At 41.7% G+C, this 16,385-nt stretch overlaps 1 protein-coding gene across 5 annotated transcripts in view; it reads right to left on the bottom strand.

The window, feature by feature from the left end:
* The window catches only part of PLD1 (phospholipase D1), a 204,939-nt gene that overhangs the window by 169,980 nt on the left and 18,574 nt on the right, over window positions 1-16,385 (bottom strand). Inside the window, exon 1 of one of the 5 annotated variants that reach the window (XM_053221207.1) lies at window positions 1,819-2,163. The exons of 2 other annotated variants lie outside the window; for them this stretch is intronic. In XM_053221207.1, the coding sequence (XP_053077182.1) occupies window positions 1,819-1,880 (62 nt within the window). In that variant the 5' untranslated portion in view covers window positions 1,881-2,163. Of the gene's footprint in view, window positions 1-1,818; window positions 2,164-16,385 lie in introns of those variants that run through there. 2 more of the 5 variants (XM_027061434.2, XM_053221208.1) reach the window with 2 other exon arrangements.

Genomic DNA, 16,385 nt, shown 5'->3' with positions numbered 1-16,385 from the left:
GTAAAAGTTTACACTTTCCCAAGCTTCCCCAAGGACGCTGGGTCAGTAACGCAGGCAGCAGTGGCGCTTGCTAGTTCCCTTGCTCAAGCCGGGTTTGGGGCCTGAGCCAGGTGCAGGTTGTTGAGGCCATCTGCAGAGCTGGGAACACGGGAGGAGGAGCAGAGGGGCACGGAAGGGCCCAGGAGTTGGGACTCTGGAGGCCGAGTGGGAGGTCCCTCGGGCCATCCAGGGTGGATGTGCAGGAGATACAGGTCTGGAGCTCCAGTCCCCTGCCTGGATAGAGGTGCACATCTAGTAGGCACTGCAGAGAAAGGATGGCTGCAGCTGGAGGGCAACAACAGGGTGTCTGCCCCCAAGAGCACCAGCCACAAGAGTAAAGGGTAAAGGATTTGGGGTTTTTTTTTAATTTTTTTTAACATTTTTATTTATTTTTGAGACAGGGAGAGACAGAGCATGAACAGGGGAGGGTCAGAGAGAGGGAGACACAGAATCCAAAACAGGCTCCAGGCTCTGAGCTGTGAGCACAGAGTCCGACGCGGGGCTCCAACTCACGGACCGCGAGATCATGACCCGAGACGAAGTTGGCCACTCAACCGATTGAGCCACCCAGGCACCCCAAGGTTTTTTTTTTAATGTTTATTTTTGAGAGGCAGAGGCGAGGAGGGCAGAGAGGGGGACAGAGGATCTGAAGCAGGCTCTATGCTGACAGCAAAAAGTCCATTGTGGGGCTTGAACTCAGGAACCTCGAGATCATGACCTGAACCGAAGTCAGACGCTTAACCAACTGAGCCACCCAGGCGCCCCAAGGGTAAAGTCTAAGGCAAGGTGTTTCGGAGGATCTCAAACAGAATTCAAAATGTGAGTGGGAGAAAATTTTCATTTTAATTTTTACGAACCTCCAACTGAAATTGAGGGTTTCCTTCTTTTACAAATGCAGGCAACAGTCCATGCTAAAATTAACCATACTGGTAACTTATCACAAGTAGAAATCAAAAGATATCTACATATCACATTACAGTTATTACAAGTACCTCAAAGTAACATTTCCACCCATCTCTACTTCCAAATGACAGTAGTTCCCAGACCTGCCACTAGTTCTTGGTGTGGAATGCATTAATAAAGGATGTATGTAACAATACCACATATCTTTTGCTCTACAGATAACTGTATATCATATCATTGGCTTCCTTTGTAATCCCATGCATTTGAATTTTAAGCATTTAAATTTAGACATTTGAGTTACGCATTAAACATTATTCTGAAAAGGGATACATTAACTTCACTAGAATGCCAAAGGTGTCCCGTGGGGCGCGCGCGCACACACACACACACACACACACACACACACACAGAAGTAAAGAACCTCTATCCGATTTAAGGAGGAAAAGAAAAAAAACCACAGGAAGATATTTCAAAAAGGAATTCAGAAAAGGGGGGACATGGTATGAGATGACCCAGGATTCAACCCAGGACCTCTGACTTGTGTTCTTTCCTCCACCAACTGCACACCCTAAAAATAGTCATCCCTTCATTTGTGTCAGCAAAGTGCTTTCACATTTATCAGCTCAGTAGCTCGTCACAAAGACCCAGAGTAGGAAAAGTCTACCCAAACTGCCTGAAACTTCAGAGAGGCCGCAGCCCAGGAAGACACCACTCCCGGGCAGGGTGGGCGTGGGGGTGTGGGGAGGACTTGGCATCCGCCACCTGCTCTATGGGGCTGCAGCCCTGAGCACAGAAGAGTACATAAGAGTCCATCCCTTGTATCAAATCAGCTAGAACCCGATCCAGAGAGGAAGGAATAGCGAGTACAGAGCTTACTGAGTGCATCCTGCTTCTCTCCAGGCTTCCATCTGCAGGCAAGGGTAACAACTGATTTGCATTCTTTGCTCAAAGCTCTTTCGTTTAGTTCTGATTGGCGATCCAGGGTGAGTTACAAAATTTACAGTATTGCAACTGTTCAATTTTCCTTTGGCTATAACCAGAACAGAAGCCTGTACTTAAGCAATTAGTCTGAAATTAGATAGACAAGCCGAAACAATACCCTCTCTGTTCCCTCCTCACTGTGCCCACTAACTGGCGTTCATTATTTAATCTGTGACGCGTGTTGCCAGGGCTGCATTAACAACATCGCTTTTTGTCTTCACATCCACTCCCTACTCTGCAACATCTGTCGTGGCTCATGTCTATATTTTATTTATTTTCCTTCTTTTACTTTTATAGGGTCATTTTCTTAACTGCCACAAATTGCTTTATAATATATTCTAACCCCCCAAAAGGTAACAACATTTTGTAACTTGGTAATAAGAAGAAACTTAAGGTGTCGGTACAAACACCCTTTTACGTTACTGCAATTTACACAAAATTGTATCATTAATATTTTATGATATATTTAATCTCATGGTTGACTAAATAACCTATCTTTATTTTTTAATAACCTGATCAATTCACAGAATACTTGGCCCCTTCTCATACAATGTATGCATTTCCTTTTTAGAACGTGGCTTTGGGGCACCTGGATGGCTCAGTTGGTTGGGCGTCCGACTGTGGCTCAGGTCATGATCTCACAGTCTGTGAGTTCAAGCCCCTGCGTCAGGCTCTGTGCTGTCAGTTCAGAGCCTGGAGCCTGCTTCGGATTCTGTGTCTCCCTCTCTCTCTCCCCCTCCCCCACTCACGCTCTGTCTCTATCAAAAAATGAATAAATGTTAAAAAAATTTTTTTTAGAATATGGCTTTATATGACCAATATAGTATGGTCTTCTGAAAAACAAGTTATTTCTTAACATGCATGTTAAAAAAAAATTATTATGGGGAGCCTGGGTGGCTCAGTCAGCTAAGTGTCTGACTTCAGCTCAGGTCATGATCTCGCGGTCCAGGAGTTCAAGCCCCGTGTCGGATTCTGTGCTGACAGCTCAGAGCCTGGAGCCTCCTTCGGGTTCTGTGTCTCTTCTCTTTGCCCCTCTCCTGCTCGCTCGCTCTCTCTCTCTCTCTCTCTCTCCCAAAAATAAACAACATTTAGGGGCGCCTGGGTGGCGCAGTCGGTTAAGCGTCCGACTTCAGCCAGGTCACGATCTCACAGTCCGTGAGTTCGAGCCCCGCGTCGGGCTCTGGGCTGATGGCTCAGAGCCTGGAGCCTGTTTCCGATTCTGTGTCTCCCTCTCTCTCTGCCCCTCCCCCGTTCATGTTCTGTCTCTCTCTGTCCCAAAAATAAATAAACGTTGAAAAAAAATAAACATTTAAAAAAACATAAATTATTATGTTTATTAATGGGCCTTTAGTTTCTAAGTTCCCTATTCTTTCTTTCTTCAATAAGGAGCCATAGTAAAAATGATCACTTGCCTTCTACTCCCAGCACCTAAGAACTAGAATGGGAATTCTTGTGAGTAAAAAAGAAAGTTCAAAATTGGTTTCCAGACCCTGGAAAGGAAGAATGGAGCCTTCCTGCTGCTGCTGCCTATCCATGGCACATGGAGTCAGCACAGCCATCCACTGTGAGTGCCCTGGAGGGTAACTCCCTGGCCACCTCCCCTGCACGGGAAGGAAGGACTGAATCTGGCAGCAACAAGCCCAATAGGTTACCTTCTTTCCTAACCACCCAGAAGCACTTCCTGCCTAGCTTGCCCATCTACGGAAGGATTCCTGTGTGGTGGCACTTCCTGTAGCCTCAAGCCACTTACTTCTGTTCCTACCCTATTTTCTTCGTATTGCTCTCAAACAGCTTCTTCATTAGACATCTTCCACCAGTCCCGATGGCTTATTCAATTTTTCCAACCCCCTAAGTTCTTCCTCCCCTTTGGGTTTGTGCCATTGCCCCCATCTGTGATGCCCTTCCCTTGATGACCAGTAAAAGATTAAAATCCTCCCCAGCTTTTCCTGGGGCAGCCCAAACCCACATCCTCCCCAAAGCCTTCTCAGATCCACCTGGCTTAGGAAAAAAAACATTTTTATTTACTACACCTAGAACAATCAGCAGCAAATGCATTAGGAAACTAGTCATACCTGATGGCTTTTCTATTATTGTCTGGTTTGGTTATTTAAATATCCTATGGCGTTTAGCGTTTCATGTAGTTATATCTATCTCCTCCAACTAAGTGATCAATAAGTGGATCATAGATTATACCTCTAAAATCAACTATTGTAAAAAGCATATGCCAGGGAAATTAATACTACCTTATATGGCATTCATATTTCTGTGTTGTTTTATGAGACTTAAATCATTCATATTATTAAATAGTAATTATAATAACAGCCAACACTATCTTACTACAATATACTTACTAAAATATCTTACCCAATATTTTATTTGACATTCACATCTGCCCCATGCGGTAGGTACCATTACTTTCCCATTTCTCAGAAGAGAACGGGACCAGCAAGGTTAACTTGCCCACAATCATCCATCTAACAAATATTTATGGAGCACCTATTATATGACAGGCATGGCTAAGAGCATTAACAATTCCAAGCAGAAATTCCTTATCCTCAGGGAGCTTGTATTCTAGGAGAGAAAGACTATCAACAATTAAATATCAAACCAGATAATGCCCTTAGGTAGGGTAGTCAGAAAAAACCTCTCTGGTGAAATGATACTTAAACAGAGATCTGAATGGAGTAAGGTAATAAGCCACGTAATTATCTAAGAGAAAGATTCCAGGCAGAAGAAAGAGAAACAGCAGAGGCCCTGAACAAAATAAGCTTGGAGTGTTCAAGAACAACAGAAAGGCCAGTGTAGTCAGAGTGCTGTGAAAGAAAGAGCAACAGAAGAGAATGAAGTCAGAGAGCAAACAGGGAGGTCTGATCACATAAGTCTCTGTAAACCATTGCACAATTTTTCTCCCTAAATACAATGGGAAGCCCTGAAAGGTTCAGGGGACTGAAGCCATCAGGGGAATGAAATGCTGTGACATTTTAAGATTTTTTTTAATGTTTTATTTATTTTTGAGACAGAGAGAGAGAGAGAGGGGATGAACGGGGGAGGGTCAGAGAGAGGGAGACACAGAATCTGAAACAGGCTCCAGGCTCTGAGCTGTCAGCACAGAGCCCGATGCGGGGCTCAAACTCACGGACCGCGAGATCATGACCTGAGCCGAAGTCGGCCACTTAACCGACTGAGCCACCCAGGCGCCCCAACACTGTGACATTTTAAAACTCCAGTTGTGTGGCTAACGAACAGACTGGGACAAAGACTACTTAGGAGAATCCTACAGTAAGCCAGGTGAGAGATGTTGGTGGCTTGGACTAGAAGGACAGCTACACAGAGAGATCTAAGGTATATTGTGAAGATAGAACCAAGAGCATTTTCTGGTGTGGGTTGCCGGTCTTCTGTGTGGGGTGTAAAAGAAAAAGAGGTGTCCAGGAAAACTATAAGATTGGCATCTGAGCAACAGGGAGAAAAGCCCATTTATTGAGCTGGCAGCACAGTGGATAATAGAGAGTAAGGAGGAACAATACATTTCAGAGGCAAATTAAGAGCTCCATTATGCATAGATTAAGTTTTTTGATATACCTTTTAGATGCCCAAATGAGGATAAGTAAGAAACTGTATATGTAACTCTGGGGTTTGCATCTATAAGTCTGCGATTCTGAACTGAGATATAAAATTGGGAGTCAGTTGGCTTTAAATAACATATTTATACCATTTAACTGAGAATGGATAAAGCATAGAAGTCTAAGGACTGAGGCTCAGGCCCTTTAACATCTAAATGTTTGGAAGAAGAGAAGGATACAGCAAAGGAGGCCAAAAAGGGGCAGATAGTTAGATGGGAAGAAAATCAGGAAAGCTTGAGGAACAGAAGCCAGGTGAACAAAATGCTTCAAGGATAGGATGATCAATTATGTCAAAGGCAGCTGAGAAATGAAGAAAGAGGATGCCTGAACTTGCCATTGGATACAGCAGCATGGAGGTCACTGGTGACTAGACAAGAGTGGTTTCAGGGGAACGGGGCCCCAAAACCCAAATGGAGTGAGTTCAAATGAGAATGTGGCTACAAGACCTTGCTGAGAGGAATTAAAGATCTAAATAAGTGGATATACCATGTTCATGGATTTTAAAATTAAATATTATTGTCAGTTCTTCACAAACTTATCTAATAGATTCAACAATCCCAATCACAAACATCTCACTGGACTTTTCTGTAGAAATTGACAAGCGAATTCTAAAATATGTATAGAAAAGCAAATGACCTAGACTAGGCAAAGCAATCATAAAAAATAAGACCAAAATTGGAGGGCCTAAATTACCTGACTTTAAGACTTTGACAAGTGAGTCTACAATAATCAAGACAGTGTGATACTCACATGGGATTAGCAAATAGACCGATGAGACAGAACAGAGAGCTCAGTAACAGATCCACACTTACAAGGGCATTTGAACTTTCACCAATCAACAGAGAAATCCAATAGAAAAAGAAAGAATTTATAACAAATGATGCTAAAACAACTAAATACCTGCATGACAAAAATAGATAAATCTCAGCTCCAACCTCACACCACATACAAAAAATTAATTTCAGATGGATTACTGCCCTAAATGTTAAAGCTAAAACTATAAAGCTTTTAGATGTGACACAGAAAGCAATAAACACAAAAGGAGAAAAATTAGACTTCATCCAAGTTAAAAATTCCTATTCATCAAAAAGACACCAGTAAGAAAATGAATAGGTAAATCACAGGCTGGAAGAAAATATATGCAAATCATATATCTGAAAAAGGACTACAATTCAATAAAAAGAGAGCTAAATATTTGATGGGACATTTCACAGAGGAAGATAAACTAATGATTAGTAAGCACATGAAAGAGTGCTTAATGTTAATATTCATCAAAGAAATTTAAATAAAAAGTACAATGAAATAAATGTACAATAAAAAGTACATGCCCCAGAATGGACAAAATCAAATGCTGGCAAGAATGTAGAACAATCAATTCTCATATACTGTTTATCTGAGTGTAAAACAATACAACCATTTTAGAAAAAGTTCTGGCAGTTTCTTATAGAACTAAACATATATATATATATATATATATATATATATATATATATATATATATTATATATACATACACCCATAACTCAATAATTTCATGCCTAAGTGTTTAGTCAAGAGAAAAGAAAACACATACCCACAAAGGACTTTTGTGTTTGTTCATGGCAAGTTTATTCATAATAACCTGAACTGGAAACAGCTCAGATGTCCATCAATAAGAAAATGAGAAACAGGGGCGCCTGGGTGGCTCAGTCAGTTGAGCATCTGATTTCAGCTCAGGTCATCATCTCATGGTCCATGGGTTCAAGCTCCATGTCAGGCTCTGTGCTGACAGCTCAGAGCCTGGAGCCTGCTTCAGATTCTGTGTCTCCCTCTCTCTCTGCCTCTTCCTCAATCACACTCTCTCTTTCTCTTTCTCTCTCAAAAATAAATAAACAAACGAAAATTTAAAAAGAGTTGGTATGAGTTTTCATCTCAACAAACTATGAGAGAAAAATCTATTCTCCTAGGTCTTAACACATCCCTTCTGGTCTTATATTTCCCAATCCTAAAGAGAATGACTTACTACTTAAATACCACATTAGAAGGATCTGAAGAACCTAAACTTGAAGTCATTCCTTCAAAAGAATTTTTTTTTGAAAAAACATTTAAGCATTAAGTCACCTCACTCTCAAGGAAAAAAAAAATGCTGTCACTGTTTCAGGCATTCAGAATTTTAATGATTTTTTAACATTTATTTATTTTTGAGAGAGAGAGAGACAGAGAGAGATAGAACATGAGCCGGGTAGGGGCAGAGAGAGAGGGAGACAGAGGATCTGAAGCAGGCTCTGTGCTAAGAGCAGAACCCAATGTAGGATTCCACCTCACAAATCACAAGATCATGACCAGAGCTGAAGTAGAATGCTTAACCAACTGAGCCACCCAGGCACCCCCAGGCATTCAGAATTTTGGATGGACTACTAATTGGGTATTTTAGAAACTGTTTTAAGACACCACACACTCATTGGCATTTAAGCTCTACAGGAAAAAGTCCAGATTCCCCAGCCCGGCCTTCTATTCAAGTCCAGGCCTTTACCACCCCCTGCACAAACATCATGTTCCAGGCATGTGACTGCCCCCTTCCTCCTACAAGACCCCTCCTGCCTCACCTCTGATCTTCTGTTCTTGCCATTCCCTCCACCTGGGCCATCCCTTCCACTTGCCCAGTCTCCGCCTATGCACATCCTCTTATCCATCCATCAGGTTCCATCTCAAACACAGACTCCAAGCCAAACAGTGACCACAGTCCTCTGGAACTGCCAAAACTCTGCATCTGCACCTCTTAACATGGCTATCCAGTTGTAGCTGGTATAGCTGTTGGGTACCCATAGAATCTCCCTTCTGACACAGAATCATCTACTATTTCAATCTGGAACTCTTCACGATTTATCTTTGTATTGGACTCCGAATGCTTCCCACAGTGCCTGGCATAATACCTAATCAATAAACAGCTGTTGACAATACAAGTATACATTTCAGAGGGACTAATAAGGGAAAGTTCAACACAATGGTGGGTGTGCCTATTTTTAAGCTCAGCATTCTGTGTCCAGTAGTAAATTAATACACTTAGAGATCCAGATTTTTTAATCGTGGGCTACTGCCAAATTATCCTTCAAAAAGTTTACCCCAACTGAAATGCCCATGATGAGGTTCCAATAATTTATGTACGTGCCTTACCTATACAACAGCACTGTCCATCAAATATACAGTGTGGGTCATAGATGTGAACCTGGGTGGCTTGGTGAGATTAAGCCCTGCATTGGGCTCCGTGCTGACAGCATGGTGCCTGCTTGGGATTCTCTCTTTCCCTCTCTCTGCCCACTCTTGCACTCATGTTCTCTCTCTCTCTCTCAAAAGAAACAAACAGTTTTTAAAAAGTAAAAATAAACAAGTGAAAATAATTTCATGACATTTTATTAACCTAATTTATATCCAATATACTATGTAATTTCAACATATGATCCATACAAAAATTATTAAGGACATACTTTACATTTCTTTTGTGCTCAATCTTAGAAACCCAGTGTACATTTTACAGTTAGAACACACCTCAGCTTGGATTGGCCACATTTCCAGTGCTTGATAGCCACACATATCCTTATCAAACTAGACAACACAGGTCTAGAATGTCCTTGAGGACAGAGGCTGCTTCCTTCAGCCCTACACATTCCACAGTGATTTAAGTGCCACAAGCATGCTAAAATCAAATGTGGAAAAGCACCAAGCACAATGCTTGCTGCATAGAAAGGGTTCAACAGCGGCTCCCTTTCCTTTACATGCAACAGACACTCAAATGCTTCTGGGATTGAACTTCCAACATGGAAATGGTGCTTCAGGATTAAGGCCATCAAGCTCTCTTTGCCCTGCCCTCTCCAAGGACCCTTGTGACCTTAATGTGGCTTCAGGGCACGTGTTCCTAATATAAGAATATTCTAGCTACCAATAAACGATCCCAACTACACAGAAATAATAATTTCTTAAATAAATAAAATAGTATCCTGGTCTTCATCAGTCCCAGTGAGTTTGATTTCCAGCAGATATGCAGGGTTCATTCACCCCTGGCTGAATTAATGATAGTGCATTTTGGAAGCTGCAGAGCTAAAGAAAAGATTCAGGAAGCGAGAACCAGGCTGGAGCCAATCTCAAACAGCTGGTCAGACCGACCCTCCATTACTGGGTCGGGGATTTATAAAGCAACTGAGCCACAGAAGCCGTTACTTGGGCCTTGAATTCTCAAGGAATTAGAATAGAGCAAAGAAGTAAGAACACTAAAAATGCTTAACATAATTAATTATTATTTAAGAATTCAAAAGGCATTTCAGAATCTCTTATGCCTCAAAACAACATTATAATCATAAATTTATGTTGGATGGTACCATAAAAATTATAATTTAAACATTAGTGTTGTTTGAGCTTCTGTGATTTTGATTACATACTCAAATGCATATATTATATATATATCTAATATATATATATATCTGATATCACATATATATGATATAGGTATATATATCTATATCTATATCACATATATAATACAAAGCTCAACCTGACAAAATTTCAACTGGAATAGGTAACATGGGAATTTCTCTACCAATTCTGGTCTCCCATGCAAATATTCTAGCCAGGCAAATATATCTTACAATACATGCATTGCCTTGTGGTTAGGTCTCCTGCTAATTAAACCCTTTATTAATAAGTCATCATTGCCTTAAATCTTCCATTCTCTGTCCATCCATTCTTTGTTCCTTATACATTCACCCAAGGCATCCATCTAGCCCTTCATTGAACAGTCATGGAATGCACATCCCCAGTACACCACAGAGAGTAAGAAAATGTGGTCTTGGCCCCGGGGAAGCTCACAGTTGAATTCTCACAGCTCATTCTGCTTTTCCACTGCTAGTCTCTCTCTGAGATGCCCAAGGCTGCAGGTCTGTGCAGAAGTACCTACTAACAGGCACCTGGCTAGGGTTTTACGGATTCTGTATACAGTAAACTAGGCTGTCTGGTGAATTTCCTTCTTTAGAATGTGGTCATCTGTGTTCAACACAGACTGACTTTCCAAATTAGATATGTTGAAATGGCCTATCTGCACTGAGTATTTTTACCCTTTTTTCTTAAGATCAAATGACTTTCTGTTGGCAATTCCTGCTGGGTTTTTTTTTTCCATTAAATAAATACCTGGGTGCCCCCAAGTGGCTGATGCTTCTCTCACACTGTAAGAACTGAGGACAAAATGCAGCAACCAAGAAAAATCTCACAACCATAATATTAACCTAAGTGAGAAGGGGATGAATTTAATAAGCACCAGGAAAGGAACCTAAAGTCTATTTGCATACTATAATGTATCTGATGTCAACATGCCCAGAAAAAAAAAAATTAAGGATATTTTTCCCTTTTCAATGTTCATGGTAGGGTCTTCATGGATGTGGTGGTTGACGTTCACGGTACAGTGTGTATTTCAGGGAGGGGGTAGCGGTGTTTCTAGTATAAACCGCACAGGCTGATACAGGGTGAGGGCAGACTCTTCCTATGAGGCAGCAAATTCATTGGGCCTGAATTCTCATTTGGGAAAAGGAATACCTTTTATTTCATTAGCAAATGAAATTCAGATAATACAAGAACAAATTTGGACTAAAAAAAGAGAAAACAATTTTTTTAATTATTATAACTACCAGCCTGAAGAACAAAAGGAACCTTTGTGTTTGTGAGTGCGCCTGCGTTTTCTCTGGGTGAGGACTAAAAGAAGGATGCCGATGGTTGATAGACATAAACAGGATTATCAGTTTACCAACTGCTGAGAAACCAGGTCAGGCCCACAGGCTGACAACACCAGGGAGGCGGCATGGATGAACTTTCCCTTAATGCACAGGAGGCTCTGATCACTCATACAGCTGAATCCATTCAGTCAAGAAACTAAACAGCTTGCCTCTGCTTTTCTAACTTCCCAAATAAGAACAAAAGCCGGCAGACAAAAACATAGCAACAAACAGAACAAAACAACAAACTTTGATTACACATTCTTTGAATGGTTCTAAAAAAACCTTTCATGTCTCCTGAACACTGACCTGGGAAAGTACCATCAAAATGAGGATGAAACTCAGTTCAGTCCTAGACAAAAATAGCTTTGACACATTTGCTGATCTGTGGTTCTCCACATACACAAAAACACATCACCCCCGAGGACGCTCCCACTTCCTAGAGTTCTATTTATATACTTCTACTGCCAAGTCCAAGGTTCTGTCTGCACTTAAATTCTCTGTGGCCATTTATAGAGGTTGGTTTGCATCCATTAGTAAGACTGCTTATTTGAATTTTATTTCTTCCATCCAGTATCTACTGAATACCTGCTCTCTGTTATGCACTCTGCTAGGCACTGGGGATTCAAAAATGAGTAAGACAGACACTGTCCTCAAAAAGCTGGCAAACTCATGAAGGACGCTGCCTATGTGGCCCAACAACAAAAGTATGCTGTGCACCCACAAAGCTGTGCATGAAAGGGCTGTGTGAACAACAGAGGGGGGCAGAAGTGATCCAGCATGCAGGAAAAATGGGTGGTCAGGGAAGACTCCAGGAAAGCATGGGATATTTTTATCTGTAAGTGGACAAGGGAGGAAGGGCATCTTATTCAAAGAGCCCTAAGGCTAGAGAGTACATGGCATGGTCTGGCCCTGAGAATCTTGGCACAGAGCAGAGAAAGAGCAAAGTAGAGAGGATGTGTGTATAAAGCCACGTGACTGCCACATTAAGAAAGGTCTTGCTATGGTCTGATTTTTTGTGTCCCCCCCAGAACTCAGATGTTGAACTTATAACCACCAAAGATAAATGGACGTAGGAGGTGGGACCTTTGGGAGGTTCTTAAGTCACACACTTTTTTTTTAGATCGGTCATTCATGCATGCAACAATTCTTTATCAGCACTATGTGCCAGACATGGTACTAGACGTTATACTGGAGACAGCACAGCAAACAAAGCACAGCACCTGCTCCAAGGGGGCTGTCATTGTTGGCAGCAGTGGGGAAGGAGGCTGCAATAGCAAACATACAGCATAGAGCTCAGAAGAAACAGCAGAGCAAGTGATGGAGCAGGACAAGGTCCTACATTGGAAAGATGGCCAGGGAAGGCCTCTCTGACAGGTTATGTTTAAGCAGAGAGGAAGGATATAAACCACATCGCAGTGGGAACCCTTCAATTCGTATCTCATTAACTGCAGCAACATTCACTGCCCTTCTCAGAATCTATGTCCACTAAGGTCTATGACCTTAGTAATTTTGTTCCCATCTGCTGTTAAACCAGCCCCCAAGAAGATCTGGGTTCCTCATGGAATGTTCAGATGTGTTCTCAAAACCTGTAGTCCGTTCCCTACTGCAAATCCACAGTTATGAAATCTCCACTCATGGGTTATACTAGCTCTGGCAATTTCGTGCCTCCTGGGCTCGCAGGGACTTTACCAATCCCTCCACCCACCTGACCACAAGGTTTCTGAGAAAGTCTCATTGGACACTAGCTTGGCACAGAGTAAAGTTCAATAAGTATTTGCTGGACAAATGAATGAAAGGCCTGATTCTGAATTACATCTGAGGGAATAATATACTTAAATTTGGTAGAAAATCCCATAATGAAGACTTTATGTGTATTCTTTCCACAAAATTATGCCCAAACACTTGTCACTCTGCTCTTCCCAAAAGTCACCAATTTCTTTTTTCAAGTGAATTTAAATCAGATAACAGAACTAAGTTTTTCAAATTCTTCACTGTCTAAAGATACTCACATCTATATTTAGTACAAAAGAATATGGCAGTTCTGGAATTAGTGGTAATACAAAGCTTTGTGAATATACTAAAAATCACTCTAAAAAGGTGAACTTTATCATATGTCAACCATATATCAATAGAACCATTATTTTACAAAACAATATAGAGGACTCTTCCAATAATAGATTAGTGAGCATCTGAATCTGATCAGTAAAAACAAATCTGCAATGCTAATTTTTCCTATAGTTACAAAAGCTATTATTAGCTTGAATAAAGAATGAAAGGCACCATTCATATCTCTATCTACAAAAAGACAAAAAAGGTACAGGTGAGAAAAATAATTAGTGCTATGAAAAAAAATTGGACATCTTGCCATTAGTTTTAAAAGCGAATTTTAAGTTCTGTTAACTCTGATGAGTTCATAGTGGCTGATGAGCCTCAAAGCCCTTTACTTGCTTAATGAAAACATCAAAAATAAAGTCTTAACTATCTATAATAAACAGAGAGGGAAAATAATTAAAATGCACAAAACCAGGCTCTCATTGGCTAACAATGATGGTATCAGTCCACCTTCTTCCAGAATATCAGAAATGAGGAAACACCCCAGCTCTCTCGCTCTAGGTGACAATTAAATCGTGGCACTCGATGACTTTGTGATGTGTCTACTTGGCTAGCCTAAATACATGCCCCCAAATTACCTTTCTTGTATGTTTCCAGCATGAGTTGGTGGCCACGGATATTCTCTCACAAGTGCTAGAGGAAAGAAGTGAGGCAGCAGCCTTTTTAAAGCAAGCACACACCTTTTCCCAGTTATTCAGTCAATTACTAATTTAGTGCTGCTGTGAAGGGATTTTGCAGATGTATGTAATCAGTTGAATTTAGTCAAAGGAAATACTGAGTGGGACTGACGTAATTAGCTGAAAGCTCTAAAAAAAAAAAAAAAAAAAAAAAGACTTAAACCCTTCCTGAATTCAGAGACTCCAAGCATTAGCTCCTGCTCTTGGGGTTCCAGCCTGGTCATGATATACTCTTCTTGACTGCCTGAATTTCAAGACCTATGGATTTTAAGCATGCTTAGCAAGCCCCACAACTGAGTAAGCCAATTCCTTATAATAAATCCCTTAATCCATGTAACCCACTAGCTCTGTCACTAAAGAATCTGACTATTCCATAAGCTCTCTCCCAATCTCATGCAATGGGAGAACAGAAGATTGGAGGTGAATTAATTTTAAAAAATGAGTTTTATAATAATTTAGAGATGGAGTGAATTAAACACAATGCCACAGCTAGGCCAGTGTGCCTCAGCTCTGGCCAATGAGATACAAGTAAGGAGTCCTGGAACTCTGAGGCATGAGACAGCAGGCCCATCTTCCCCCTCTTCACCCTCTGCCTGCTCTGTAAACATGAGGTTTGGCGCTCCGGCAGCCATCTTGGACAAGGGCCATAACCTGGAGACAGCAGACTGGAGAGCTGGAGAGAGCCACCAGCTGGGGGTGCCCACAACCATCAGGCCAGCTCACAACTGCCTGCTTCCAGGCTGCTCTTACAGGACACGTAAAGTCACTATCTGGGGTGGGTCTCTGATACTTGTAGCTAAACACAATACCTAACTGATCCAAGGACTTTTTTCTCCAGTTTTCCTCTTCCCAGAGCAGTAAACGAACACATTCATGCTGGTGCATTAGAAGGAATAGCTATATTTAATTCCACCGCTATGTGCATGGAGACACCTAAGTGTTTAAGAGGATTAGAGCGGACAAACAGTTACAGCACAGGTCCATCTTTATTTCTCCGTGCTTCTATGCTCTGGCAAAAGAATACGAGAACGTTTTCACAGTCTGCACTAAATGTCTTCACGAAGCCACTAACTTTCATTCCCATAGAGTAGAATTTCATATGGCGAGCCTGTGGTCACATCCAAATCCACTTATTCGACACATTTGTGATGTAGAAAATTCACTCTACTATCCCTTTAGATAGGCTCTGCCTTTTCATGTTGGAGTCATCGAACGTCTCCCAAACCAACAACCCTTGAACGTGCCTGGAGTAGATTCTTTGCTGAATGGAAACCACACGGTCATTTCAAAGCCTATAATTCCGTTCAGTAGCACTGGGCTTTTGGGATGTTCATGAACATAACCACGAAGGGTCGCACACACTTTTGGTGGTTGCCTTGCCTGCTTGAGCTCTACCATGTCACTCTCTCAGGGTGAAAAACTGCCTGACATACCACGCAGATGACAAATGTGAGAGAAAAAAAAAAAATATCAGGCCCATGACCAAAGGGAAAATGAAGTGATTAATATGGAAAACACAGCAAGAAACATCAAACAGGAAAAAGTTGACATTTCCCTTTAGCTTAAAGTAAGTTTGTTTGCTCCTCACACGGACTATAAAAGGCCGGATCAAAGTATTGACGTGGTGCAAAAGTGTCAGAGGTCTTCCTGACCCTGGGTCGTTTATGATACTGCAGAGTCTCTGACTCCTTTTTTTCAGAGGGAGGAAAGGAGCTGAGTTAACATAATCATAAGTCTGAATAGATAAACTTGGGAAACTGTAAGTGTGAACACAATGGGCCAAACTGTTCCCAGCATGAGCCACAACGGTGGTGCCTCAGGTCCTTTGTGCCATTTCCTTCCATTCAGAGTTGCCTGGACATTCCTCCCTGTCTGGTTCTGGGGCCCCTCACCCCTGACACCATTCCTGAACACTGGTGTTCCTTGGGGTTCTGAGCTCTGGCTAGTCTACCTGTCAATGTCTCCCATTCACCATTCTCACAGGAGAGGTGTTTGTCTCCATCATGGATTCACCCGCTTTACTACTCTCAATATCGCCATTTCTTTCCTCTCTTTCTCCCAAATGTCCACAACCCACTGAACTTATTGTTCCAGAGGCACCTAGTTTATCAAGTTCAAAACTGAGCACAATTAAAATATGCCTCACACCTCAACTGCATCCTCTTTCCCTTTCCCACAGCCCGGCCACACATGCACCGCCCTCCATATTCCACACCTCAGTTACTGGCACCACCGTGCACCCAAAGGCCATTACCACACTTGCATCTACTCTACCTTACTTTTCTACTAAGAATAGTGGGGGCTGGATGACCCAA

This window comes from Acinonyx jubatus, chromosome C2, assembly GCF_027475565.1.
Source record: "Acinonyx jubatus isolate Ajub_Pintada_27869175 chromosome C2, VMU_Ajub_asm_v1.0, whole genome shotgun sequence".
NCBI lineage: Eukaryota > Metazoa > Chordata > Mammalia > Carnivora > Felidae > Acinonyx > Acinonyx jubatus.
Note: the sequence above shows the minus strand (reverse complement) of the source record. Positions and strands in the feature narration are given on the sequence as shown.